General features: G+C 29.2%; 1 protein-coding gene across 4 annotated transcripts in view; it reads left to right on the top strand.

Annotated features, from left to right (window-relative positions):
• LOC118200546 (recombining binding protein suppressor of hairless-like) overlaps positions 1-26,228 on the top strand; it is a 182,798-nt gene that overhangs the window by 123,075 nt on the left and 33,495 nt on the right. For all 4 annotated transcript variants that reach the window (XM_085827591.1, XM_085827592.1, XM_035372506.2 and 1 more), the window contains exons 4-7: positions 15,441-15,591; positions 19,766-19,789; positions 22,329-22,424; positions 22,531-22,696. In XM_085827591.1, coding sequence (XP_085683717.1) covers positions 15,441-15,591; positions 19,766-19,789; positions 22,329-22,424; positions 22,531-22,696 — 437 coding nt within the window. The remainder of the gene's footprint in view (positions 1-15,440; positions 15,592-19,765; positions 19,790-22,328; positions 22,425-22,530; positions 22,697-26,228) is intronic.

Raw genomic sequence — 26,228 nt, 5'->3', positions numbered from 1 at the left:
ACATAAAATAATAAAATCAAGTGCTTAAATAGCTTAAGATCAAAGATTTCTTTACAATAAGCAATAAAATTTATATTAAAAAAACTTATGATAATCTGCATATTAATTATTCATATTTTAATACATCAAACTCATCGAGGGGAGTATTATTTAAAACAGTTAAGCATTCTGAACACACTTGATTATTTGAGTAAACATAAATTGGAAATAAAATTTAAATTTAAATAAAAAAATTTTTAAAAGAAATTCCTACACCCTATTCTCAAAATCTTTTCTCAGAAATATTGTTTTTATACCTGAATTAAACAAATCACATTTTCATTTTTCGAGTAAAATATTATTATTTAATTTTAAACCATAATATGTAATAATGACTCCACTAATTAATATTTTTATGTGAGTTTCCAATTAAGTTCATGTAAAATTTGTTGATGAACATTTTTGTTTGTAAGAAACTGCAGGATGCTCTCAAGGCATTTTAACATTTTTAACATGCTTATTAAATTTAAATTAGTTCAACTTGATTTTAAATTAATAATATGAAAATATGTATAAAGATTATTATTTATTTATAATATCTGTAGAGAAGTTGGTTTAAAATATTAAACTAATTTTCAGCGTCAGATCACGAATGTTTTTAATTCTGGTTAACATATTAATTCAAATACAGGCTGGGATTGGCATGTGAACAAAAATTTGCATTTGCCTTAAAATTTGGTATTTTCATTTTATATATTAAAAACTACAGATAAGTAAGAAAGTATTATAGTTTTTTCTGCTGATTAAAAAATAGGTTACTGAAAATATTCTTCTTATTCACATATAAAAAAAAAAGGTTTTTAACTATGTGGGGAAAAACGGTAAAAGAATTGTGATTATAGTTGTTTATTTGTGGTAAAGTGAATATTTGTGGCTAAAATGTTGAAGTTTTCAGAGCATACTTTCTTTAAAGAGCAGATTTTACTTGCTTGCAAAAATTATTTCTTTGGGGGGGGGAGAAGTGCTGTGTTAACTGATAGGGAAAAGATAAAAATTTGCTGTGACAGACATTTTGTGCATTTTCCATAGATTATGGTGTATCAAAGCAATAATCAGTTTCATGTGATTTATACTCTATCTGCTCTGCAATTACAAGATGTGCTGTCATAGCAATTATCTACAGAGTGAACAGATACATTGCTTTTTTAACAAATCTACAGAAAAATATGTAACAATGGTCAGATCTAAAGGTGTGTAAATTTTAAGAATGTAGCCTCACTATAGCACACTGTCATCTTGCACATTTTAACTGATCTATCAGTGAAAAACAAATATTCTCAGGTAACTTACTAAAACTGAATGGAACACACAGTCTTTCTTCCTTTTCATGAATGACACCTTTTTTTTTGTTTTTTATTGCGAAGCAAATAAAACCTCCTTTTTGAAACATTTTGGTGGCTATTTCATTTGTATATAATTTGGTGGCTATTTAAATAACATTTTCATTTATGTTTTATTAACAAGGATACTGTAGTGATTTATAATGATGATTTTTGGAATCCTTTTCTTTTTATTAATCATTATACAAGTATAGGTTATTGTACATTTTATAGACACTAAAGATTGGTGAGTTGATTGATCTTTGAAGGAAATAGAATTTAACCGTTAAGACTGCTAAGCAAGGCTTGCAAGAACGCATGAAAACTGCGGGACATATTTTGACTTGATGTTGTCTATTGACTTATATTTTATTTTAATTATATTTACTTGATTTTGACTTGATGACGGAGCTACAAAGGCACAAGTACTGAGTCGCAGTTTTTGAGACAAATGAACGCAGCACTTTTGCGCAGCATAGCAGTCAAATGGTTTAAAAAAAAATTATATATTTTTTAAACTTAAAACTAATAAGATTTCCAAAAATACATACAAACTTAAAACTAGTAAAATTTCCAAAAATACATACTTCTAAAAATGGAATTTGAACTTTTTAGGTGAAAAGCATTTGTTTACATGTTTGCAGTTTTATTTCAAAATTTAAAAAACTTTTGAACTTGCTTGTTATATGGAACTTAAAACATTTTATGACAAATGTCTCATTCAAGAACTTTTTATTTCATACTGTTCATATATATGACTTATGTAGAAAGAAAGCAGCATATCAATTAAAAAAGGTGGAAAACATCACTACTCCTGATGCAGATAAAAATGTGCACTACTGATTTATTTATTGTTTAATCATGCTTAACAATAACATTTTACTGCAGCTAAGCTTAACATTTTTTTATTCCCATATTTAGAGAATTTAAAAAATAGTGCAATATTAGATTTTTTCAAGTTTCTCAAATTTCCAAATTTTGCTATTATTTTTACATTTAGATAATCTTTATGCTAGTTTCTGTTAGAATTTTAGAAAAATGCATTTCAAATTCCAAATTAGAGGTCTAAACTTTGAATTACCCTTTGTTTTGCTGGACTTAAGCTGTGTGAGTAAAGGTTTTCCAAGCTTATATAATGTCAACCTCTATTGCCTGTCAGTGCTGACAAATGATTTCAATGCCAAACCGTCTCCTTAAAAAAAAAAAAAAAAAAAAAAAAAAAGCTATTTGCATTAAAAAAATCTATATATGTGAAGTATAATGTATAAAACTCCCTCCTGTTAAATAGTAATCTTGAATATATTTCTAAAGTTTAATTAGTTTATAAATATAAATAGCATTTAATTTTTGTTTAATAATACATTTAAGGATAATAAATTTTTATAATACTAGTTGTGGTATTACTTTTATTTCTGGTATACTGCTTTGTTTGCCAAAGAGTGTTAATAAGAATCCTCAGTTGTGAAGTTGTTAGTATAAATCCCAGATCATGAAAGTTTCTCAGATTTCCCTTATTTACACATCATTTACATTGAAGATTTTCCTATGATAAAATCATTGTCTTAACCTTGCCACAGATAAATTCACAGAATCATTGTGAAAGAAATGAAAAATCAAGTTACAGTAATGTTCCTCTTTCAAGTATTTAATTCCAGAAAATTAATTTATTAGGTCAGAGTTACAAAAATATTAAGTATGTAGTAATGTTAATGTGTAACTGTATTTTAAACAATGAGGATATTTATGAAACCTAAAGCAAGCAAATTGAATTATCTTCAAGTATGATTTTAATTTGCACGTAAAACAATGTGTATCTTTAACGGACTATGTTATATGTTTCTTAAAAGTCTTCCTATTTTAATAAATCTAAAAATTTTCTATTAGTAAATTCGAAAACTATTAGTCAACTGCAAGGCAAAGTATACTTATTTATTAATAAACTATGTAACAGTTCAGGTTTTACTAGATTTTTTTTTGTTGAGTAATATTTAATGTCTCAAAATATTTTTTAATAATTAAACTGCTCCACCAGTGGTAACATGATTGAATACTAGTAGTTCAAAACTGCCGAACAGAACTGCTGGTGATTTTTCTTAAGCTAGTTTTCTTTAGAAAGTCTTGCTGGAAGGCAATCCTCCCGCAAGACAAATACCCCTTGTGTGCTTTGCTGTATTCAAATAATCTAACCAATAACTGGTCCTTTCCAACTCTCATCTGATATCTGTTTATATGGTTGTTAAATTTAATAATAGTCTAACAAATACAGAAATAACATTTTCATCTGTTAAGGCTATTTGATCTGTACTTTTATTACCAGAATTATTTCTTATTTGTGCTCTGCATGCATTTGTTATTTGTGTATATTGATCTGTGTTTTTATTACCAAAATGTTTCTTATTTGTGCTCTGTATGCATTTGTAATTTGTGTATATTGCTGAATAAAAACCTAAAATAAACAAGGGTGGATAATGTTGTATGAAATGGATAATTTAAGGAAACACTTGTTTCAATGAGAGCATTTTATTTTCTGCACATTACACTTTATGTATTTATTTCTGTATTTCTTTTCTATGAAAAATTTTTAATCTTCTATTTGAAAAATATTTTTTCCTTTATAATTTCTGTTTTGTATATCATCTGATTATGTTCTGAAAACATAAATCTTAACAAATTTCAGTAACTAAAAGCGAAACTTTCTGAAGATAAAATATCTGTTTCGTATGAATTCATAAGCCCAGAAACAGAAGTATAGTTCTTCCCAGTTTAAGCAAAATGTAACATCAGAAAGATTAATTCTACTAGATTGGATTTAAAGTCTAGAACAGAGAGATCATTGATTTTAGTAGTTGGAAGCAAGAAGCTTACATGAGGCAGCAGTTACAGCATCTGTGAAATTCCCACGGACTTCCCCTCCCATTTTGTGGCTGTAAATATAGAATGTAATCCCACTCAGCCCTCTACTTGTGGGGGAATGCATGCAAGAGCATGTGAATTATCATACGGCCAATCCAGAGCGCTGTGCTCTCTGGCTGTGTAGTGCCAGAGATTGATCTGTGGGAAATTCAGGTGGGTGCCACAGGTGTCTTCCCATAATTAATTGGAAACTCTTTGGGGAGATACGTACCTACGAAAAGACCTGTGCTGGATGGATAGTATTCAGAGAGGGACTGCACTCCCCCTTTCTCCCTGTGCTATACAGCCTTTGCGATTGGCGAGCTGCCATCAGTCGATAAAGACCGAAACTCACGGAGCAGTAGCTTCTGGGCTTCGGCTTTCGGGAAAAGCAGAACGTCTCCTGCTGTTGGTTGCTCCGGTACTATTTCTATTTCTCTTCCTTTCAATGGCTCAGCACCTGGATTTTGCTTTTGATGATTGTGGAATTCCTTTCTTAGAGCCTGGTTACCATATTCCGTATGGTTATAGTGGTAAGAAAGTTGTCACCTTTTTTAAGTGCACATCTTCTTTCAAAATAAACTTTTTGACTTGCATTATATTAGTTCGATGTCACATCGTCAACTGGTCCCGTAGGTGGCATATTGCTGTGTGGGCTTGTGTCAAGTGATTTTTAGAGATTTGATTTTGAGCAGAAAACTCCATTGACTGTATTTAATTTCCTTAAGATTAAGAAATTATCTTTTAAATTACCATTTAATATTTTATGTAATACTATGCTCCAATGATTTTAAGTTTATAATTAGACCTTATATATGATACTACTGCACCTCTTTTATTTATAATTCTGCTAACTTGTATTTTAAATTAAACATTTTAGAAGTTTAATTTAAAATACATAAAATTTTATATTTAAACTTTAGGGTTATAAAAATAATTTTAACCACAATAATAAAAATTTATTTATGTATATATTTTTTAAACTTGTTTGGTATCTAAATTTGAAGAGCCACATGATGACTGAAAATTAGTTTCTGTTCTTGCACAATAACCTTTCTTCTGTCAGCTTTTTAAAGTATCTGTAACCATTATATGTTAATGTTGGGTATAAAATATAAAACAAGAATATTATATAAATTCAATTAAGAATTATTTGTTAATTAAATATTTACTGAGAAATAATTTTTTTTTTCCCAATTGTGACCAGTTTAACATGTATTGAATAAATTTGTTTGGAAGCTTTAAGTATATACAGTAAGGAGTAAGTTCATTCAGGTTACAATTTCAACAATTTCTATGTCTATAAAAGCATTGTTTTAAGTGAAATGTAAAAGTTCTTGCAGCACCTATAACTTAAGCTGTAAAAAAAGTCATGTACTTTAAATTCTTCACATTAATTACTAAATAACTTCTTGATAATTTCATGGTGAAATATATTATGGTACTTTTTGATTTTCTGAATCCCATGAAAAGTTAACACATTGGTGGCTTTGGGCATTGGCAAAAAACATTTGAGTATTTTTATGACTCATAGTTAATGTTTTGCTTATCTATATGTTTAAAAGGAAGAGTCTGTGTGTGTCTTTCGTTCAATGCTGCATATAAGCTAATAGACACAGGGCTATGACATTCGGTGTATAGGTGCATTTAGAGAAGAACCACTGCACTTCGAAGTGATTTTTTTCAAAATTCGAATGAGGTGTAATTTTTTATTATATGTAATATCTTTCTATTGAAAAAAAAAAATGTTTTTGATAACTTTCTGCAGAGTAAAATTTTTTTGCAGTTTTTAAATTTAATGTTTGGTGTTTTCTTTAGGCCCAGTGTTCTTTTTCTTCCCAGTGCATTTAAAAACCAGACAAAGGCTGGCCATGTACCAGCTAGTAAATAATAAAATAAAAAGCATTTTGTAAACTCGTATGGCCTGTTTTATATTTTTTAGTTCAGTGGATATTGTTCAGTTATATCATTCACACATGTTTTGATAGTATTCATATTTAATAATTCATTGAGGAATGCTGTTTCAAATAGTAATTCCATAAATAAATATCACTGTACTTGTTATTTAATTTGTTGGCTTTAAGTAGCTAAAAAAATAAAACCTTTTTCATAATTATTCTTACTACAAAAATGTTTAAATGACAGATAAGTATAGCTTTTTTTCATCAAAATATGCTTTTTATAGAGATTACATCTTTACAAGAAGTAATTTAATGTTGAATAAATAATGTAAGGATAATCAGAACATGCTAAGATTATTTTCTATATAAATGTATTTTTTTTCACTTTTGCTGTTTGATGGGTATGAAATGTTGTTGTTTGATAAAAGCAGTCAGCTTATGTGAATAATATAATATAATCTTTAAACAATATTCTGCTTAAAAAGTTCATTTTTATACTTTCCTGAAGGTTTTGTTAAATGAATATAATAAAAGTAAAAAAGAATTACAATCTGTTTAATATTTCATCATGTGTGATTTTTTTTATGAAAGGGAAAATGAGTGCCTTAAATTAATTTTTAGATTAATAGAAATATTAAAAATATTGTTGAATAAAAAAGAAATTACTTTATAAGAATATGTCCATAACTCTGAGAATATATTTAAAGTTGAACAAAAGAAATTTTATGAGAATATATAATAGCTTCCTGATCAATATCCTTTAGTATTATATGCTAATGCATATGCTGTTGTATGCATGCATATGCATGTGTGTTCTCACTAACATATATACTGTTCGTACTTTTTTTAATTGTATTAATTATGCTTAATCAATATTAAATATTTTATTTGAATTTTTTTAAACAAAAATGCATGGTTATATGAATAGCCTATGTTAATAATTTTGTGTTTCCATTGATTGTTACTTATTATTTCTTGTAGCTAAAATGCAAAGGTGTAATAGAAGTTGATTTTTATGTTAATTGCTTACATATATTTGGTCAGCAAGAGCAAAAAATGCATCAGTCTACAAATTCGCACTGTTTTCCTTATTAGGAAATTTATAATTGCAGAAAAGGTGAAAAGAGAAATGAATACTTTAAAATGGTATGCTGATTGAAATAGAGAGAATAAAAAGATTTCAGCTTATATGTAACCATAAATTAACCTTTTAGTGCATATTCTGATCACAATTACTCTAATATTATTTATTTAAGTTCATTATACATTATACTATGTAGCTAGAGATGTTGCTATCTAATGGTCTTATAAGATTACAACAATATTATTGATAGAAAATCATGTACTTAAAATGTATTCAGTAACTTAGAATTTCCAAAAAATTTATTAATACTAGCACCATACTAAAAAAATACACCTTAATCCTCTCAGTATTATGGACAGAAAATTCCATAAAGAACGATGACTTCTGTATTCATTACACATCAAAATTTCAGCCAGCTTTTAATGTATCTAATTTCGGGTTGAAAGAAAAGGAATCAGGGTACAAAGTGACAAAATTGTTCAAGAAAATACATTTTATTCATGACATTTTGTGAAACTGAAATTCAGGGCTAAACTGGAACTCTCAGAGGGTAAATTTAAATATTTCTTTATCAATTTATGGAAAATGTAATGCAGTGCTCATTGATATAGTTGCCTTCCCTAGATAAAATATGCTATTTTTGTTTAAGGTTTTTAAAATATAAAGTAATGCTACAATATTATTGTTATTTGAGAATTGATAAAAGCTTAATTTGTTATAATTGGGGAAATTCTTATCATTAATTTTTCTTCCTCTCAGTGCTGCCTTTCAAATCCCCCCTACACACATCTGTCAGTGTCAATTAAAATGTTATTTTAAATAGTGTTTTGCATCCTTTTAGAATTGTTCTCTCATTTTACTTGTGTGGTATGTAATATTTCTTCTCTAAATAAAAAGTCTACTGATAAAGCTTCCTATCTCTGCCTTTAAAGTTTCAGAGTAAATTAATTATTAAAATTTTTAACTATTAAACTGTGAGTAAATTAGTAAAATTTTCATGTAATTATTAGTATTATTTTAAAATATTCTTATGAACATATTAATAACAATATTTAACTCAGTTATTAATTGAACAATAATCTCAGTTTAATAGTTTAAAAATACAGTTTGCAATTTTATTATGGTTAATGACATAAGTCTATGATTTTCCTGCTCCAATTAATAACATGGTTTTGCAATTTTTTCCCCTTCTTTAGCAGTGGTTATTTTATATGATTTTATAAATGTATTTTAAAAAATGTGCATATAAATGTATTTAAAAAAATTATGCTTTTCTCATTCTCCCCCTCCTTTTATAGTTAAATTAATAAGCAAAGATTGTGTTTCAGAGCCTATATGATAAATACTTATTTATGTATATACACTTACGTATGTTATGGTAGTGAATTTGCAGTAAGATCATTATAGCATTGGGTAACGGTAACATAAAATTTTCTGTTCAGTTTTTAGATCTGTATCTTGCTAGTATAATCTCTACATGTTAAAAAGATAGTTGTAAATTTGTTTCTATTAGGAGAGAAGATTTAAGTAAAATTAAGTAAAGATGATTTAAGTAAAATGAGCCATCTAATCTTATAAGTAAAATGAGCCATCTAATTATATAAGTAAAATGAGCCATCTAATCTTATAAGTGAAATGAGCCATATAAGCAAAAATTAATACTCTTCATTTTTGTACCTTTCCAGTATAAAATTTATGAGAGCTCATAAAATTGAATCATTTTACCATGAATCAAAATAATTGTTCCACATATTATTAAAAAAATTACATTAAAAAAAAGAGTTGCCAAAAATAACAGATACTAAGGATTTGTTTAGAACTAACATTTACTGAAATATTAAGATTTCTATATAAATTACATATTTAATTTCATCTAACATAACTTATATGGGTCACAGTGCATTGCAAGGCATTACTTTATCTCACTATCATGTATTTGTTTTTAATATCAAATCCCTCATGCATAAAATTTGTGTAAAAAAATATTTTTTCAGTTGGAAGGATTTCAATTTACACATTTTTAAAACATATGTATGAGTTTGAGTATGTTTCTTGAATTAATTTACGAACTACTGTTCAATTTAGAATTTGTAATATACAGTTCTTTACATGAAAGGTTATTTCTACTCCTTTGATTGCATTACTTGGCAACTTTAAATGAAACTTGAAAAAGTTATTATTATTTTGCAGTCAAACTGCAGGTTTGCAAATAGGTTGTGAAATGCAAACATGAGTGTGCAGGCTTGTAAATAACTCATCTTCTTTTCTACCATGCAGTAGAATTTCAGATGCTAAAGAGTACAAAATTTTAAGTACTATGTCTTATGCAATTCTAAGTTTTAGATGTCTTGATTTATTTTATTGGGTAATTTTGCAGATCCTTTTGCATTAAGTTTTTGATATTTCTCATCGTAATGTATCAGTCTGTCAGTGTTTCAGTAAATAAAACCATAGAGCACATGTATAATTTTTTCTGAACTACATGAAAATTTCATTTTTCTTGTAGAAAGCTCTTCATGAAGTCAAATTTCTCAGCTGAGATAGACAGGTGACCTTTATGTCTTCTGCCAGAACAAATACACTTACTTAATTCATCAAAATGTAGTAATTTTATACCTTGCCAAGTTTTTGTTCTACTAAATGCATATCCTCTTAAGGACTACATCATTTTTTGTTTACCATTTTTGGCATTTATAGATAAAGATACCTTTATGAATAATTTTTAATAGTAGATGTAAGCAGCCTTTTTAAATGAAAATAATTGACATAAATAATTTTCAAGTACTCTCAAGTATTTTATATCTTGAACAAACTCTTAAAAATTTCTTTTGTGTTACAGATTTATATCTTATTATTATTATTATTATTATTATTATATTATTATTATTATTATTAAAAAAAATCTGCATGAAATTTGTTTAGGTAATTCTTTCCCTAAACCATATTTGCCGATTTTAGATTTGCACCAAAATCTCAGCTATTATTTCAGCATGCTCATGAAGTTCGAATATAAAAATAAATGACACAATATATAATAATAAAAATAATACTTACATGTTGTTTCCTAAGAATATTTTTAAGAATTCTTATTACAAGGCCATAATTCAAATATTGCTTTCAGCAATTCGTTAAAACCACAGTTTTTTACTGCATGCTGTCTCCACGTAAATTCCGAAAGATATGATTCGAGGTGATGCTGAGCAGTGCCCAGTTGTTTTTTATTATGCCACTTGGCTAAAACCACATTCTTTCAACATTTTACATGTAAATACCCATTGTTGGGTCTATGAAATTTTACTTATAGTTTACAGTAAAATGATTCTAGCCAGCTTTTTCGAGTTCCTCCGTTCTGTGCCCCTTCCAGCAGACTGAATAGATTGTTGATCAGTCTTCCACATGTTGAATAATTTTCTCCGTAAGTGTACCAGCATCAGTAGTCAAAATTTAAACAACAAAGCATTCACTATCTTCCTGGCATATTCCTTCAAATATCTGCTGTTGTGGGAGTACTCTGCCACTGTTGTTCTTATATCTGATGGACAAATTTCTGTCGATTTCAACTATTTTATTGGGACTGCCTATTCAGGCGTTGAATCTTTGCACCAGATGTAAGGAACACACTTCTTGCATGTCATTGCAGCATTTTCACTCATTATTTTACATTATTACTCCATTTCATGGACGTCAACTCCTCTGCCCAAGGATGAATAAATCTAATAGCTGTGACGAATAGTATTCTTGAACTACTGAACCAATTTCTGACATGGAGGCCCTTTTTCTTTTTGCAATGTGCAGCATTGTACCTCTGAATGGTTTCATTGTCAATATAAAGTTTTGTGTTGTGGCCATTTTTGCATATTAGTTTGTCAGGTAAAGATTTCTTTTTTCACGAAATGATGACATAACAAGAGCAAAAAGGCAACACGATGCTGATACGTCAATGACATGGCAAGGTATAAGAACACACAGTCAGATTTTGGTAAGATATCTTGTTGATTGATGATTCAGTCTTGGGGGCCAAGTACCTTTGCTTAGTGTGAGAATCTTATTTTAATGGATAGGTAAATTTTGATAAAATGTTTGTATTTCTTATTTTTCTAAGCCCAAAATGTGGTTTGATGTTTGTTTTACTTATTACAGTAATATTTTATTTTGCGTGCATTTTGATAGCTCTTTAAATATATTTCTTCTTGTACAAGATATACCTGATTGATCATGATCTGATATGTTGAAAACGGAAAATATTTTGTTCTTGTAGATATAATACTTCATCTGGCATTTCTTCTCTCTTATCTTTGATTTTTTTAGGAAAACTGTAGTGTAGGCTATGCTTTCTAGCTAAAAAAGGTGTAAGAGGTTTATATAATAACTTCTATTAATATTTAAATATTAAATCTGCAGTAAAATTAGTGTAATTTTTATCATAAATTATATTAAATAGTCTTTTCATCATCCTGTAATCATAGGTAGTACTTGACATACAAATTCATAAAGAATACTGAGCATGTTTTCAAATGAAGCAAAATAGAATGTACTCTGATATAACTAACATATCTTATACTGTTTTAATGATCTAACAGAAAATACATATAAGATCATAATTTTACTTAATTGGATATAATTTAAAACAAGTTGTTTCAGTAAAGTAATTATTGTGTATTAGAATTTGTATCAAGCTTTACATTTGCCCTTTATAATTTTCGTTTCTCAGTAGAAATGTTTCATCTGCAGCAGGTAGAAGTGCTAACTAATTTGATCAGAAAATGATTTCTGTCTGATTATAGTTGGCAGGTGATATTTTTATTGACCTGCATGCACATTATATCACAGCAGAATAAGCACAGTTTTGATACAAAATAAACACACAAAACCAATTTATGTGTGTATCAAATTTGTATGTTTATTTCTGTGTATGTCTGTAGGGATTTGAATATATTTTTATGAATTTAGCTTAAGCTCTTAAGACTTAAATTTTTTATGTGAAATGTGTTATAAATAACCTTAATCTTCTTTAACTGGGTTCAATCAAAAATTAAAATGTAGAACTTCTTTTATTCTTATTGATTAACATACAAGTCATCATACAACAGGCATATTTTTGGTTTTAATATGACTTGATGTTTTACTTCATATCTTCCCTTTCAGTCATCAGTTAGCATAAACAGTTTGATTCTGTTTAAGTTCGCAAACTCAATAAGCAGCTTTTGACTAACATTTTATGTTTAGTTCATCATCCCTGAAATAGGAAATTTTACTTATTGAGGAAATAAAAGACAGTCTCTTCATATCTCTTATGCTGCTCATCCTAAGTAATATTATAAATGCGGATGTGAGTTTGTTTGTTTGTTACACTTTCACGCCTTAATTACTTAACTGATCATCATGAAATTTTCAAGAAATATTTTTGATAAGGTTATAGGCTATAAAATGTAACTTATTTGTTGAAACTTAAACTATATAATAGGTTTTATAGCTTAAAATGATTGTCATTGTATAAACATTAAGTGTTGAAAGTTTCATAGCCATGAGTTAAACAATGTAAAAGTTTGTCTTCGTGTGCAGGTACGTGGCTTAAACCATGCAAATATTTTATAGCATATAACCTTTTCTAATATATAAAAAATATTTCTTAAAAATTTCACGATGATTGGTTAAGTAGTTAAGGCATGAAAGCATAACTTTTCTGGCTTTTCTGGCCACAACACAAAACTTTATATTGACAATGAAACCATTCAGAGGTACAATGCTGCACATTGCAAAAAGAAAAAGGGCCTCCATGTCAGAAATTGGTTCAGTGGTTCAAGAATACTCTTCATTCACAAACATTTTTGTCATTAGAAAATATATGTAGCAGTTTTACTAGATTTTGTGGTAATGCACTCCGCATAAATACTAAATATCCGCGGCTTATAGGTATTGAAGAAGGCCAGTATTTACTGAAATTTTACGCGGAGTTGAAATTTATTTAAGGACATCAACGTGAGCGAAGCCGCAGGTAAAATCTAGTTATATAATATATTTCTTACACCACATACTAGACTTTCAATATTATTGTTATTGAAATATGTGAAGCAAGCTTTAATAATATTAGACTATAATTAAAATATATTATGTAATGAAAATGTTAATAATAGCTTCATATTTGGTTCTTTTCCAGTTTAATACAGATTTATGTAAATTATATAAAGCAATCAAATTATAATTGTTGCAAATATAATTTGACTGACCTCTGGAAAAGAATATCAGCCATTCCCTTTTGCAAAAATATGGTTAAATAAGAGGAAAGGGAAAATGAAAATGCAACAGTAATTCTATTGTATTATTTTCAGATCAGTTGGGAGGGGTGGGGATGCAAGGTAATTTGTTGAAAAAAATGAATTGTTGATCGTATCATAAGTAATGCTATTCGTATGTAATATATATCTTCAATAAATACTAATTCTAGTGATTTAGAAAAACATAAGCAATGAAATTTATGTGTTATATTCTAAGCCTTACTTTCTAAAATAAGATTAATCTCCAAGAAAAATTTTAAGTTTGTATTGTTAGCTTCTGCTTTCTAAGTGAGAATTTTTGATTTCTTAAGAAACTGATACTTGCTACCATTTTCTCAAGAATAAAATTAATCTTGCTGTTTCTAAAAACAAATTTCGTGTTATCTTAATCCCAAATATTTTGTACTTTCGAATTCATATTTGTAACATAATGTCTTATGTAATGGAGGGAGAAAACTTCTGCAGTTGCAGCTGACTACTGACGCAGGTGCAAGGAGAATTACTTTTCACAGGAATGTGCCCCGCCGCTGCGCTTGTTTTTGAAGCAGTCTGCAGATTAAGGCAGAGACTCACCAGGGAATGAAAGTGGATGCTTCCCTGCTGAAGCGTGGGAATATTGGAAGTACTAGCAGCTGGGCTAGCGCTGCAGCTCTCTCGCTTAATGGCAAGCACTCAGCTACATTGATCGGTCCTTGGCTCTTTCCCCACTGTGCCACACCAGCAGAAAATTGCTGATGTGCTTTTTGGAAAACGCTAGAGTTTAGTCCTTTTCTTGAAACTAATGATGTTACAATTTGATCATTTAATGTCTTTAAAGCTAAGCACATATATGATTATTTTTTCTCCTTTCTCCATTTGAGTAATGTCTTTGATGGAATTGCTATTTCCTTTCCATTATTTTGCAATTTTTTTTATACAATAATGCAGGAATTTAGAGATTATTTGTTGCCTTCCCCCTTCTGTAGAATTCAGTTTCATATTCCTTGATATAATTTGTTTGCATCGCAAACTTCAAAATTTTGATGTTATGGTTTTTCTGGTTTGAGTTATGGATAATGTTATAGTTCTGAAAGACCATCGAGTTTGATGATATAATTATTGTCGGAAATAGGGTTTTATTTTTATTTTACCATTCTTCTTTTATTGAAATAAGTTGAATGTGCAGACTAAATGCATGTGACACTTATTTACATTGTCATATGTATATCAGTAACTATTATCATGTACCTGTCATAATGTCATACGTAAATCAGTAACTACTTACTACCATGTATCTAAAATTAAACTATATAATTTATATATCCTTGATTATAAAAATTATTCAGACATAATATTCTTAATTTTGTTTACTATTATATTTTTTAATTTTTTTTTTTTTTTTTTTTTCATGTCCTTTTCACCATTCTCACATGTTAAGGAAAACTATATTTATATTGAAAATCAGAAAAATTCTTTGATGGACAAATCAAAATCATGTTTTTATTGCGTATTACATATATACTTTCTAATATTTTTTGATTGTTATTATTTGGTGCATTCTTTTACGTCAGTCTTTTCACTGAATTGTGTATTTGAACCTTTTGACATAGTTTCTGCTTTGCTGTTTTATTGTTAATTTATTTACTTATTGTTTTTGATTGTTTTTATTTTGAACTTTAAACTGGAAGGGGGGGAGTCTGTTATCAGCTTATTTTTTGAAAGCTTTGCTTTGAACTATATAGCATTTAGATTTTGAAATCTGTTTTGCTGCTTTGATCAAATGCTGTTTTATTTAACTCAATGAAAAAATTGGAAAACCTTGTTATATTAGCTCTGCCTTTCAGTACAAAAAATATATCTCTTTTATGGTATGTTATTATATATATATATATATATATATATATATATATATATATATATATACAACTGACAGCCTGTATGTATGTTTTAGTTAATGGAGAACAACCACAACAGCAGTCTCATCATCCTTTGGTGGCTCATAGTGCTCTCAGCCTGCCTCTTTTAACTCAAGGAAGAACACATGCACCTCCAAGTCCAATGCCCACTCCATCTCCACCTGTAGATGAGAGACATAGGAATAAGTATGAAAATACTTTACTATTCTTGTTTAACATTATTACTTAAAACAAGTTGTTAGGATAAAACTGTGACTTATAGCAAAATACATATATTTATGTTGTATTTGTAACTTGATACATATCATTAAATTTCATTTTTGGGCTAAAACCGCTAAATTTTAATTTTTAAATATTTTATCCCCACATTGCATTTTTAGAAGTCACTTTAAGAGCAAATTCATTTAGTAATCTCCTTTATGAAGATGAAAGGTAATGGCTGTTGCATTATGTTTAACAGTTTATTTATCAGCCAGGTGAGTTAGCAGAAATATCTTTCAAGCGACACAAGATTTTTAATATAAGTTTTATGTGGCCTACTAAATACCTAGTTGTCAATGTGAGAATTATTCATTGTCTTTCAAAGCAGTGAGTGTGTTTCTGAATAATTTATGTCTTTTATTTTTTAATAATACATTTAATTGATGCAATTTATAACACATTTAAGTCATATAATCTATATTACATGAAAGTGAAAATTTTTATGAATATTTTCATTATCATTTTAATTAATAAAGATATTCAAAGTACCATTTATTGCACAATTTTTACAGAAGAAACATTTGAATTATTCAAGAATTAGAGTATTAAAATAGGAGAAACCAGAGGGATCATTCAAGTTGTAGTTAAAAAAGCCCCTGTGTTCCAAGGGTCCCCCGAATCACTCTCTGGATTCAAAGAAATGTACTGTTAAAAAAGAAAAAGTAAACATGTTTTGTGCTGAAAGCTGAGGGACTGCCAGAATTTTAGGAGAAAATAAGAATCAAATAGGATAAGTTAGTAGCAGAGCTTTTTTTAGCTCTAGCATAGTTGAGTTGGACAATTCAGTATTTTGAATAACATTGTCACATGATCTAAAATAGCACATTAGGTATTTATGATCCAAATGTTCATGAAGTATCAAATAGGATAAGTTGGTAGCAGAGCTTGTTTTAGATAACATAGCATAATATAGTTGAGTTGGACAGATCAATAATTTGAATAGCATTGTCACATGGTCTGAAGTAATGAATCAGGTAATTAGGATCCAAATGTTCAAGAGGTATTTAGGTGCAGTAAAATTAAAGGCCTGGTAGATTGGAGAGAAAAAGAAGCTTGTTCTCTGGTTGAACAATGCAAAACTAATTTGAAAGTAAAAGAATAAGAAATGTGTGGGAAGATATCAAAGCCATACACAATATTGAAAGGAGAGTTGAAATGTCAGCTTTCTATAAAAAGCGTGAAAAGAAAGAAAACAAAATGCGAAGTCAGTAGCATGTGGCAGTTCCCAGGGAGTAGTTATTTCAACCTTATGGGTATTTCCATTGTTTGGTGTAGTGAGTCTTATTAAGCATGTGATAGTTTTCTGTGAAAAGTCCTTCTTGAAGGTGTCTTTCCCAACCCCAAAAGCTTCATTTGCTTTTCCATAATTTGGGGACAAACAAGGTTGCACCCACTCATTTTAAAAGTTATCTTGACCATAACAATTTAATGAAGGGCTGTGTGTTTATGGCCTTAAAAAGTTTGTTTTGGAGATTTTACCTGTGACTATTTTTTCTTAAATGAGTTTTTGTCCGTTTTTTAATGATACATACATATATATGCAACACGTTCCAAATAATTGGCTTTATTCCATTAAATATTGATCTTAGACATGTGCTTCTCATTACAGAATAAAATAAATTAGATAGAAGCACAGTGAAAACCTGCAATGCACAAAAAGGAGGTAGAGACTTTTATGGGAGTAGCATGGTTCTGAAAATAAATAAATTATGTGATCCTTGTAGAGCAAAATGTCCAATTAATAAAATGCTCATTTGGCATTCGTGAGTTCAGTTTTCAGTTTTAAAAATTATATGCCTTTACATGTCTTCTCTAGGTCTACAAAGTTAATAACCACTGTTTATATAAGATTTCATATATTGCTAAAATGAATTGCCTTTATTCTGTTGCTGCTTAAGGTAAGGGAAATTTTAGGTGATTTAATTTCAGTTGAATATGTACATTAGCAAATGATTCTAAGTACAGGTTTCTTTTATAAAACAGATGTTCCCCAACTTACGAATGGCTTATGTTCCAAACGAAATTTTGGATTGAATTTTTTCTTAAAATGTTATTCTTTGAGAGTTTCCAATGTAAAATTTCGTAAAGTGGGAAGCATATGTATATTGTCACAAATTTTGTGCATAAAAATGTAGAATATTGTGTATTTAACTACTTTAAGCATAATAAATATTTTCCTGGTTGGATTTCTTTTTAGGCATCTATTAGTTCTAAATTTTCTATCTCAAGTTAAATTTTATTTTTTTAGAATGTCTACTAGAATTAATAGAAGTGTTTTTCTAAATTTCTATACCTTATTTTGAGACACTTTTTAATTCAAAGTACATGTCAGGTTTTGAGGGTGCAGCTTTTCCATTATATGAATCTTATTTTCGTAATATTTTAAAATGGATTGCCAAACCTTTCCCACCATAGACCAAGGGATGAACAAATAATGTGACACTGCCCAAGTACACACATGCCAAATAATATTGGGAATAGGAATTTCTTACTCCTTATGTACTATGTTTTGCCTGGTGGCAAGAATTTGAACTATTATTTTTTATTGAAGTTTTCTTTTTCTCGTGTTCCATATGACAAATGTATTAAGTTTCAGTAAAATATGTCAACAAAAATAGGGTCCAAATAGGGTTACTTTAATTATAATCATCTTATATTCATAATCCCCCCATATTTGCAGCTTATTCAATTCAGAACATGCCACAGACAACTATGAAAGCTATGTAGAACATGATATCTGCATAATATATAAAAATTTGAAAAAACTTAATTAGTAAATCTAGCATAAATAAATAATCTTCCAAAGTTTTGTTTTCTTGCTGACAGATAACACATCTCTTTAGTTTAGAAGCACTGATTTTATCACTATTCTTATACTGGAAACCTATTGTAATGTAAATAAATTAAAAAAAAAAAAAACTCTGCTTATGAGAGCGGCTGTAGAATGTAGCAAATGAGAATAGGGAGCTTGTTAAAAGCAGAGCTAAGGGAAATTTAATGGGAAAAGTACAAGGGAGAGATAATATAGCCATATATTTTATATTATAGTATACTGCAAATATAAGGGAGAGAGAAGGAGTCAGGTACTTTGCCTGCTGATAAATGTGGTCCTCTGACATTCTTATAGCCATCATGGCAAAGACCAGTTATGAAAAGTGAAATTCTAAGGATTCAGACTGAAAATGTATATGATGTTCCAAAAATGGCCTTTTGTATTCACATCTTTTAGAAAAGTGTATCCACATGCAAATACTCATGATTATTGTGAAAAAATAGTGCTTAGCTTGTTTCTCATTTTACCACAGGCTGTTTATAAATTAATATACATTTCAAAACTTTAAAGAAACTTTGTCCTATGTTGTGAACCATGAATAATTGAAATTGCAGATGCGAGTAACTCTGTTGCTTAGTTTTATTATTAAATTTTTATGATTTTACTTTTAATATTTTGGGCTTAAAATAAATGCAGTCCCACTAATTTTAGATTATATATGTAAGTGTTTTTTTTTTTTTTTTTTTTTTTGCATTGAAGTGATATTTTATATTAAAGTTATTATTTTATCATAATGAAAAATGCATTATAGTTTTCATTTTTGAAAGTTATTGACTATTTTGTACTTAAGTAATAATGATTACAGAAATAATTTTATATTTGATGCAGAAAATAATTGCAACTTAAATGTTTATAAAAGATAATTCTGTGTCACTATTTGGTTAAGCTTGTTGTGCATATTTAATTTTCAATGATAACATCCTGTTTCATTTCTGAATATAAGACAAACATATTTAATTTGTTAAGAATTTTTAAATGTTGTGATGAAAATAAATTGCAGTTTATTATAAATATTTAAATTTATAATTTTCTTCAGGTAAATTACAGGGTTGTAATTTTTTATTACATATTATTTATTCAGTTTACTGTTACTAAAGTTATAATAAACTAGAATAGTCACCATGTTGATTATATGAGGCCATAGTGGGAATTATTGATTTTTGAACAGGTGGTTTGTGACTGATGAAGTGCATATATGAATGAGTGAGTCATTTATTTATTGATTTTGCAAAATCCGAGTTTCACTAAATGATAATTTTTTTTTAGGAGGAAAGACCAAAGGCTTACGAGGTATGTTATTGTTATATTATTAATACTAAACCAACTAGTATTATTTGTCATTAAAGATATTTTTTATTACTTTTTGGAAATTTTTTTAGTTTTATTTATTGGAATGAAATATTATTTAAAATGCTGTGACTTGTTGATTTAAAAAAATGTTTTAAAGCATTCTCAGTATATTTGTGTGTGCATACAAGTTTGTAATACATTGAATGCACACAGAACCAATGATAGCTTGATAAAATTTAATTTCACAAACAAAACACTTTATGATTCCAGATCTTTTCACAGTACTCTTACAGCTCTTCTCAGTATGACCAAGCACAATCAGTATTTACCACTTCAAACTGCTAAGAACGTTAAGCACAAGGCAATGCAGAACACATCTAAAAATGAAGCTCACACGGAAACCTCTTAATACTGTGAACAGAACTCTGAAATATAAACTCTGTACTCAAACTGAGAACTGCTGCTTTCTCTGGTCGTATATAGTTTCACCTGGCTGATGAGAAATTTCCAGTACTCTCCATTTCTCAAAATATACCGTTACATATAGAGATCAGTTACAGTTACATAGGGACTGGACTAAAATGTTGCCAAGATGCTGACTTTTGGCAGTTTCTCAACAAATTTAGTGACAAAAATTAGTCACCAAAATCATCACCAGCTTAGCGATATTGTGTCAATTTCACGAGATAGTTATGTTACCTCAATGTTAAAAAACTTGCCCCTATAACCTTATTTTTCTGGCAGAGTTTCACTTTCTTCACATTTTTCATGTTACATTATACAAAATTCATAACACTATTTTCCTTAATCTCTATTATTTAACTTTTAGTGTATGCTTGTGGTAAAGGAAATGCGCATATAGAAATTTGCATGCTAACTGATTAAAAAAGTAGAGCTATGACTGTTTAAAATAATTTTTTGGTGGTAGGCCTGGAGAAGAATGGTATGAAAATAAAAGGGGAGGGATATTTAGTATGGGATTACATTTCCCAGAACTACTCTGATATGTGCCCTCAAGGCGCCAAATTTCTCGCCAAATATTTTTGGCGAGAAACTCCACGCTGCCATATTGCTATCTAAATTTTTTGTCTACCTTTCGAACTTTAAGCCTAAAATGTCTCCAAAAATACGGTTTTCGCGAATGCAAAAACCACGTTTTGAACACACAATTTAAGCTAAAAATCTGAAACAAAAACAAAAAATTTAGGTAGCAAAACCGTGAAGTTTCTAACCAAAATTATTTTACAAGAGTCCATGTACACAGCGATATGTTTTAATTTAAAAAAACATCTACGAATGGCACAATTTAGGCAACGAACGGATTTACGAACTACGCACACCTCGCTTTAATAAATTAACATAACAATAAATTTCAAAGAATAACCATGTACACAGCATCCTGTTTCAACTTAAAAAAAAAAAATCTATGAATTGCACAATTTAGGCAACAAACGAATTTACGAACTACGTGCACCTCACTTTAATAAATTAACATAACAACAATAAATTTCAAAGAATACCATGTACACAGCGTTCTGTTTCAACTTTAAAAAACATCTACGAATTGCAGAATTCAGATGGTACGCACTAATCAACAAAATAACTAAAATAAATTTCAAACAATTCAAAAAAACAACAATAACGACAGAAATTCATACTAAAAAAAACAATGAACATTACATTCTACAAAATAAGAACAAGAATAAAATAAAATGCACTTACCATTAATGCTTTTTCGAAGAGCAGATATACCAATTTCATACCGCCTTTAACATGCCGCCACGTAATCACTAGTATCGTATTTATATGACAGCCAGACGCACTATCCAGAAAATTCATACTATGGTTCACAAATAAATAAAATAACAAATAATCACAAATCCCTACTTCTATCACGCACAACCACTAAAAATAATCTCCCATACCTTCTTTCCACACCTCCAAATACCCATTGCCCCTCAACAGGATGACCACGACGATATTTCCTTATGCCGAACTTCAATTCAACAACTTTCACCATTAAATCTTTTCCCCTTAGCTTCTCAGACACAAAGCATGACGGGAACCAACGAACTCCAGTGAAAGACTTTTCAACGTCAACAGGGTTGCCATACAACATGCAATCGTGCCAAAAACCAGCGCAGAACACATATCGCCACATTTGGTGAAATTAGGGCGTATATCAGAGTTGTACCCATTTCCCAAGTATTTTTGTTTAAAATTGCTAAAAACTTAATGATGTGGCTTACTGTATTAAGGCTTTGAAACAGCAAGTTACATTTTTCGTTGATTTGTTGCATTGATAGAATCATTATTAATGATCAGATGTTATTTATTTTTGTGTAGAAAATCCTCTTAGTATATTTAAAAAACTCATAAAATAATATCTAATATTTATATTTTAATGTTTTTTCCCCCCACATTTGCTATCTTTTCTGTGAATGATAAACATTTCTTGAATACACTGGTTATTTTTTTTGTGATACATTAAAACCTGAATTTTATGTTTTGGCTTATAATCATGTTTTGCATTACATAGAGAGTCAATGAAAAAGTACCTTCGGGAAAGAGGAGATATGGTGCTTGTAATATTACATGCCAAAGTTGCACAGAAGTCCTATGGAAATGAAAAGAGGCAAGTAATGTATCAAGGAATTTTTTGCCTGAAATGTCTTTTGTATTGAAGGTGTGATACTCAAAGATAAATATATTGTGGATTTAGCTGATTATTTAACTTACAGGTTTTTTTGTCCTCCTCCTTGTATATATTTGCTTGGAGATGGCTGGAGGAAAAAACAAGAACAAATGGTACGGGATGGAGAGACTGAACAAGGCTCTCAGCTGTGTGCTTTTATAGGTATTGGAAATTCAGATCAAGAAATGCAGCAGTTAGATTTCAATGGAAAAGTAAGTTTGTCTCTAATGAATATTACATACATGCACCCGTATGTACATTTGTAAAAATGAGCTACAATATAATGAAAAAAAAAAAAAAATTAGATTTCTCTAGCATCTTTATATTTAAACTATTTTAGACTTTTCTTCCTAAAATACTTTTTCTGATTTTCTTATGAACGTGGTACAGCCCTTAAAATGTTTATGAAAGGTGTGTACCTTGCTGGCTATTAAAATTGCAACAGCGATGAAAGACAAAATGTAGTACACCTTAACTTATTTTATACAGATTCCTTATAATACAAAAATGAAATCATTAGAATTTCAGGTACATTGGGCAAGCAGATGTATTACCATCAGGCAAAATAGCCAGCAGAATGTTTATCAAATGTGGCTAACATAAGCAACAATAACTGCTGCAGTGCAGTAAGACAAGAAGTAAAAGGGACTTTTGATGACATTTTGTTATATTGCTGTCTGGATGGCTAGATTTCATTTGTTATAGTCACTGGTAATTTTTCTTATACTATTGTATGTATGTGTATGCAACATCATAAATTAAATGTATTTGATTTGGGAAAGATCTGATGAATACATTGGCCATGCCAACTGTAATTTGCTGTGTGTTGAGAAAGTGTTTGGAAGGTGGCTGTGAAATGGTCCTTAAGATGTGGGACACTTACAGGTCTTGACATGTCTGTAGTGTAATGCTGACTCATAAGAGTGCCAGATATGTATGTTAGATATGAAGCAGGACTTATATTCAGTCACATCCTATACAACAATGCTGTGCACCAATATGATGATGCATGAGTCAATATTCTAATGAGTACTGCCCATTTTGTGGACTAAATACACACATGTCCATTTGGATGCTGCATTCAGTAACAGGATTTACTTGACATGAAGATATCATGCCAATTGTGTAGTTACAATTGTGTACATTACATTTGCACCATTGCATTTATGCACCACTGTAGCTGGAGGTGCCTGTATTGTATCGTTACAAGTCGACAAAGAAAACATTGCTATGCAAGAAGCTTGTGATCCCAAAGATGTCTTACCCTTGCCGATTTGTCATACCATATCATTTTCTGCGCAAGAGGATGTGATGTGACTATACAGACTAGCCATTTTCATGATGTCTGCCTTTTCAAGTATTGGTGGATCAAGATAGTTTTAGGCCTGCATGACACTGCATCTATCTTTATTGGTCTCATTGATTCATTTTCACATGACTGTGATTGGATATTTGCTAGTGTAAGCAGAAGTTTGGTTATATGAAACATGCAGTCATTATATGTTTTATTCTCAGGTTGTCATAAACCAAAAACATATTCCACTTCTTGCAGTGAGTTCTGAATAGCATGAGGAAGACCAAGAAGTTAGAACTGATGCAAGTGTAATGCTTGTGAATTGGAGTATCAAATTTAATAGCAGTAATTCTATGTATTTACTTCTGAATAATAAAAAAAAAGGGTGGCCATATTTTATTTCTTATGCATCTACTTAGCTATTGAGTTTAAGAAAATTAGGTAAGATTTCTGATTTATTAAAAATTTAATTATACTGTAATTAAAGAATGATATTTCTTCAATGGCCAACCCTCTTTTTTATGAATCCAGATTTTTTAAATCCATGATCAGGCACATGCTGCTGTGTATCCCATCTTTTTACTTGGCATACTCTGCAGATCTATTCAAGCAAATGAGGAGCAAGTATGATTCTAGTATAGAAATTGTGTTCTCTTTTGTACTGATCTTAAGTGGCTAAGGTTACCTATTAGTAACATTTGCATGTTATTGCTAATAATTTTCAAGTCCTAATTTACTGTAACTATCATGCACATTTCATATCAATATTCTTGGTGTTCCAATTTGAATGGCCAGCAGTATAGTGACAATTTGTTTGCAAATTTTTAGAGCAGTAAATAGTCCTTGATTTGTGTTAGAAAGATTCGTTTGATAATTTTATTTTCTCATACTGTGGTTCATAGATTGAGAAAATAAGTTAAGCACTCTCATGTCTATTTTTAGCATTCTGAGCCCAAACATCCAAGGTATACTACTGTGATATTTCTTGCAAATAATTTTATATTGTTCATGTGCAAGTTTTCTTTTATTGATGCATTGCTCATTTGTGGATTTCTGTACTGCCATGAAATAGAATAAAATAGTAGTACATTATTCCCACATTATTAATATAGGTAGTGATAGTACTAAATTCTTATTATACTGAAAATGATGAACTACCTAGTAAAAAAAGAAATTAAATATTTGCAAATAATAAAGAAATTATTGACTTGCATGTTTAATTATAAATCTCAAGAACCCCCTCTTTTTTTTTTCTATTTCGGTCAACAGATATTGTAGATAAAAAACAGAAAATGTTATGGAAACATACAGGATAATAATACACACAAAAAAATTAATAAAAGTGTATGATCATATGTAAATCAACATCACATCCTATTTGTATATTTAATAATTGTTTTTTTTTCCCTGAAATTTTTGGCTGTCATTTAGTTGTTATATTTTTTGTAAAGCTTTTGATTGAATAGTATGTTTCAACGAAATGCCTTTCCCTCAAGCACTCTTAGTTATTTAAAGGTACTATTTTTTCTACATCTTCTAGCCTTTTTTTGTTTATTTTCATTCTTTATTTCAATAGAATAAAAGTTCTTTACTGATAACTTAATTTTTTTTTGTTTCTAAGTGTATTATTTGCATATGATTTTAGCAGTATCTGCATAATATCTACAATTTTAGTTATATTAAGCATGTTATAACAAGACAGTTCTATATTGATGAAAATATAATTTCATCGTCTTGCCTTTCGTGTTTGTAAAGTATCCATAAGCTGATATTGAAGTATCTGTATATTTTTAAAATTGTCATGAGAAATTTTAAATTTTACATAAGATTATACAAGATCTTGAGGCCATTAGATTCCTCTTTAGTGACAATATGCACAATATGATTGTTGCAATTTCCTTTAATCATGTTTTATTTTCTTTTAGATTAGTTTTGCCACTTAAATTATGCTTTCTGTAGTATTTGCATTATCTGATCAATTAAGGATTTCATTTTTTTATGCATAACTTATTTGCAAGCATCATAAAGTCTGTTGTTCCAAGTATGAAAGCTTTTTTTTTTAATTTTTTTTTTTAATGTTATTGAAAAATATAACCTCATAGGATCATCTTTCTGTTCTTTTTTTTAATGGTACTGAAAAAATGTAACCTCATAATTAATAGGATTATCTTTCTGTTCTTATAGTTAGAACCTTCAAGAATAATTTTAAAAAAATTTCTTTTAACATGTCATTTGAGATTTTGCATGTTTCTTGGTGCCAGGCCATTTTTCATAATGTCTTTTGATTGGTGGAACTTGTTGATAAACAAGAATCATAAGAAAATATCCTTTGATAAATTGCAGGCAATACATAATTTTATGTTGTACCTTTATGCTTAACTAAGGCTACCTCATGTACAGTGTTTATTAATTCTGGTCTGCTGATGCTGAAAAATATAATTTAAAAACAT

The sequence above is a fragment of the Stegodyphus dumicola genome, chromosome 12 (assembly GCF_044657685.1).
Source record: "Stegodyphus dumicola isolate Sdum_Otavi_A_Nest chromosome 12, ASM4465768v1".
Classification (NCBI taxonomy): Eukaryota; Metazoa; Arthropoda; class Arachnida; order Araneae; family Eresidae; genus Stegodyphus; species Stegodyphus dumicola.
The sequence above is the reverse complement of the archived record's forward strand: the minus strand, read 5'-3'. Positions and strand labels throughout refer to the sequence as shown.